Consider the following 3934-nt stretch of genomic DNA (forward strand, 5'->3'; position numbering starts at 1 on the left):
CAGTGGTCATCACCCTTGACGCCTACCCAGTGGTCATAACCCTTGACCAGGACACCTACCCAGTGGTCATTGTCCTTGACGCCTACCCAGTGGTCATCACCCTTGACGCCTACCCAGTGGTCATCACCCTTGACCAGGACACCTACCCAGTGGTCATCATCCTTGACTAGGACACCTACACAGTGGTCATCGTCCTTGACCAGGACACCTACACAGTGGTCATCGCCCTTGACCAGGACACCTACATAGTGGTCATCGTCCTTGACGCCTACCCAGTGGTCATTGTCCTTGACGCCTACCCAGTGGTCATCATCCTTGACCAGGACACCTACACAGTGGTCATCACCCTTGACCAGGATACCCTACCCAGTGGTCATCACCCTTGACCAGGATGTCTACCCATCCTGAAAGTGGTCATCTTTCCTCCATTCTTGTGGACACGTGGGCAGAGCAAAATGAAAGTCAGTCCAGTCAAGTCCTTTCCCTATCCCTCAGTGGTGCCTCACTCTTCCCTGATGTGGCCGGAGGGCCCTGGGCTCCAGTTCTACAGGCTCCTGAAGGTTGAGCTGTCTCCCTCCTTCTCCCCTGGTGCAGCCTGCAGCTGCATCTCAGCACCTTGAACTCACCCTCCCTCTGGGTCTCTGTATATATTACTCCCTCTCCTGAGAACATGCCTGCTGTGGTTTGAATGATAATGGTTCCTAGAGCCTCATATATTTGAATGCTTGGCTCCCAGTTGGTAGACTGTTTGGGAAGAGGTTTCAAAAGAACCAGGCCATTCCCTGTGAACTCTTTGTGCCTTGTCCTATGGATGAAAATGTGAGCTCTCAGCTATTGCTCCAGCATCATGCCTGCTTGCTGTGGCCATGCTCCCTGCCATGATGGTCCTGAACTCTAACCCTCTGGAACTGTAAGTGGTAAATGTTTGCCTTTTTTAAGTTACCTTGATCATAGCGTTTTGTCATGGCAATAGAAAAGTATTTAAGACAATGCCTCTCCTGCTCAGTTTGATATTTCAACATTCCTAGAAGGCCTTCTTCACCCCAGAACTGGGTATAGCATCTAGCCTAGATGCCAGCATATGCCACACCTTTTAAAATCATGCTTAAGGGCTAGAGAGATGACTCAGAGGTTAAGAGCATTGCCTGCTCTTCCAGAGGTCCTGAGTTCAATTCCCAGCAACCACATGGTGGCTCACAACCATCTATAATAAGATCTGGTGCCCTCTTCTGGCCTGCAGGCATACATGCAGGCAGAATACTGTATACATAATAAATGAAACAAAAAATTAAAAAGTCTACTTAAGTGCCTCGACCCTGCTCCTTTGTTTCTCAAGTTGTAGTCCATATCTCAACAGCACAGACCATATGCTGGAGCTTGTTAGCCATGATAGAATCAGGCTCCTGGATCAAGACCTGAATCTCCAATCTGTTTGCTCTCTGGGGTCAGCACGGGGTTTTTAACCCCAGTCCTCTACCAACACTGGCTACTGCAGGGTATCAGATAAACGAGGGTCAGTCTTGTCCAGGTGTGTTCCTGACCTTCTGGAGTGATCCTGTAGGACCTCTGAAATCTTAGACCCCCAAGACCCTCAGTTCTCTAGAAACTGATTGCTTCTGAGATCACATCAGGGGCAGGTAACAAGAAAGTAGATACATCCTATGAGCTGAGCTATGCTGGAGGCCCCCACCTCCTCAACTGACATCTCCCAAAGCCTGTGAGATAGACTCACCCGATGCCGCTGCCGCTGCCTGGGAATGGGGTCCTGGGGGTTGATGAGAAAGCCAGCCTTTGGAATATTGTTGGTGAAGATCGGTTTCTTTCCCGTGTCCACCTCTGTTCTCTGCAGCTGCTCGTTTCTGATGAGACTGGAAAGGCAAACACACTTACTCACGGCGGCTGTGTGATGAGTATCTACCAGGTCCCAGGAGAAGCAATAGTACCCGGGGTACCACGGAAACTTTGGGGATTCATTACTACTCTTAAGAACTTAGCAGCCACCTTTGGGGACAGTCAGAAGATTCCCAGACATGTTCATGCTATTTCTTACATTAAATTCATCTTACCATACGAGTGAAGTACATATACCTATGGATGCAGATAAAGAAGCTCAGGCAAGAACAGGCTGGAGGCTAACTCCCTAGTGAGGGATGCTCTCCAGTCCTCAGAACCCCACCAGAACTACTAACTGGACAAAAGGTGTGGATATCCCCAGGTTCCCGGCACCATGCCTGGCACACATCCCCCAGTCATATGCTCTTGGGACCCTAGGGGGTGAGGAGGCATTGTCTGAGACAAAGTGGGGAGCAAGGAAGGCCCTTACCTCAGCAGATTCTCCTCCAATAGCCTCAGGGCCTGCCAGGACTCCATCAGCTTCCTCAGATCCTCCTGGACCATGGCCGCCCCCTCTGGGGAGGACTTCTTCATCACAAGCTGGCCCAGGGCTTGGAGCAGGGACAGCTGGACCTCTTTCTCTGGAATTTCAGCCAGCAGTTTCTGTGGGACACATGGATAGATCCACATGCATGTGAGGTACTAGTTTGGGGGTGTCTGTGCACCCCAGTATGAAGGGCATCCAGAAGGCTTTAGGGGATTGCACGTGAAAGGATGAACCAACACCTTACCTCAAGTCCAGCCTCTTGGGACTCAGCATCCCATGGACGCACATCCCCCTGGTGTGACTCCAGTGTCTGCGTGACCATGGTGACCCACTGCTGCAGCTCCGACAGCCGGTGGCTGAAGGTGCAGTGCTCCCGGACGCTCTGCTGACAGCCGTCCACGAGGTCCTGCAGTACAGCCAGGAGGGCCAAGTCTTAATGCTGCTTGAGGCAGACTGCAAACGACACCCCAATTTCCCTAGGTACCTAGACCTGCCTACACGCCCCCCACAAGGATCAAGGACCATTCCAGAAGATGGAGTAGACAGGATGTAAGGGCCAGAAATGGGAAGGCTGCTTTGACGTGAGGCAGCAGGTAAACTCATGAGCTCACAGTAGCTGTAGCTACAAAACCGGGCCAGTTAGCATTACAGCCTGGGTAGAAAGGGGCTCGCGAGGCCGCACCCCTAGCTGTCAGCAGTTGAAGGCTGATGGGGATGAAAAGTCATTTCATCTTTGGGGTGCGGCTTCTTGTAGGCGGTGGGTGGCCCCACACCTAGCCCTGTGTGGGCAGCACTAACTATTCAGTGGATAACAACTTTTAAATAGGGAAAGGGCAAGAAGGTGGAGTGGGGACATGCTGGGGTGGTTCGGGAGGAGGGGATATGATGAAGATTCATTGTTTGCATGTATGAGATTGCCAGAGAATAACTTAAAATGGTGTTTAAAAAGAATGGGCAGGCTGTGACCCCACCCCCACACCCCGCAGCATTGTGGAGGAATCTGTAAATCTTGTGTGGAGGGCTGGAGCAAAGAGCTCTAAGGTTAGGGCTGTCTTCCAGGGTAAGTGATGGACAGAACAAAGGGGTGGGGCATAAGGCAGGCTGGTGTCACCCTAGGTTTTGTCTGGGGGTGCTTACATGGATCTGTTTGTTCTTTAAGATTCGTTGAGCCATGCCAACATGCTTCCTTTTCTGTATATGATTATGATTCTATATAAAGGCTTTCAAGGCTACCTTACTTTCTTTTCTCTTCTTTCTTTCTTTCTTTTTTTTTTTTTTGGCTCCATTCCTAGATCCTGTTTCCTGGGGCCTGTCAGTTTCTCAGAAGCCTGAGTCATGATGAGCCTTTCTCTTTCTTGTTTCCAAGAAAGCTGGGCACTGTCCTCAAAAGGATGGCCATTCTCCATTCTTCTGGTCCCCTTGTCTGGGACTCTATGAGCCCCCTTTTTCAGCCTGCCATGAACCATTCAGATTCCAGCCTGCTGCCACTGTTCCCACTATATGGCCTCATGCCTCTGTGCTGGACTATCTCCCTGTATCTCAAAAAAAAAAAAA

The 3934-nt window shown here is 50.6% G+C and overlaps 1 protein-coding gene across 1 annotated transcript in view; it reads right to left on the reverse strand.

Annotated features, from left to right (window-relative positions):
• Syne3 (spectrin repeat containing nuclear envelope family member 3) overlaps nucleotides 1-3934 on the reverse strand; it is an 82989-nt gene that overhangs the window by 14561 nt on the left and 64494 nt on the right. Inside the window, exons 12-14 of the mRNA XM_005343516.2 lie at nucleotides 2625-2786; nucleotides 2324-2496; nucleotides 1733-1868 (exon numbers count right to left, since the gene is read on the reverse strand). Of these exons, the coding sequence (XP_005343573.1) occupies nucleotides 1733-1868; nucleotides 2324-2496; nucleotides 2625-2786 (471 nt within the window). The remainder of the gene's footprint in view (nucleotides 1-1732; nucleotides 1869-2323; nucleotides 2497-2624; nucleotides 2787-3934) is intronic.

The sequence above is a fragment of the Microtus ochrogaster genome, chromosome 1 (genome assembly GCF_000317375.1).
Source record: "Microtus ochrogaster isolate Prairie Vole_2 chromosome 1, MicOch1.0, whole genome shotgun sequence".
NCBI lineage: Eukaryota > Metazoa > Chordata > Mammalia > Rodentia > Cricetidae > Microtus > Microtus ochrogaster.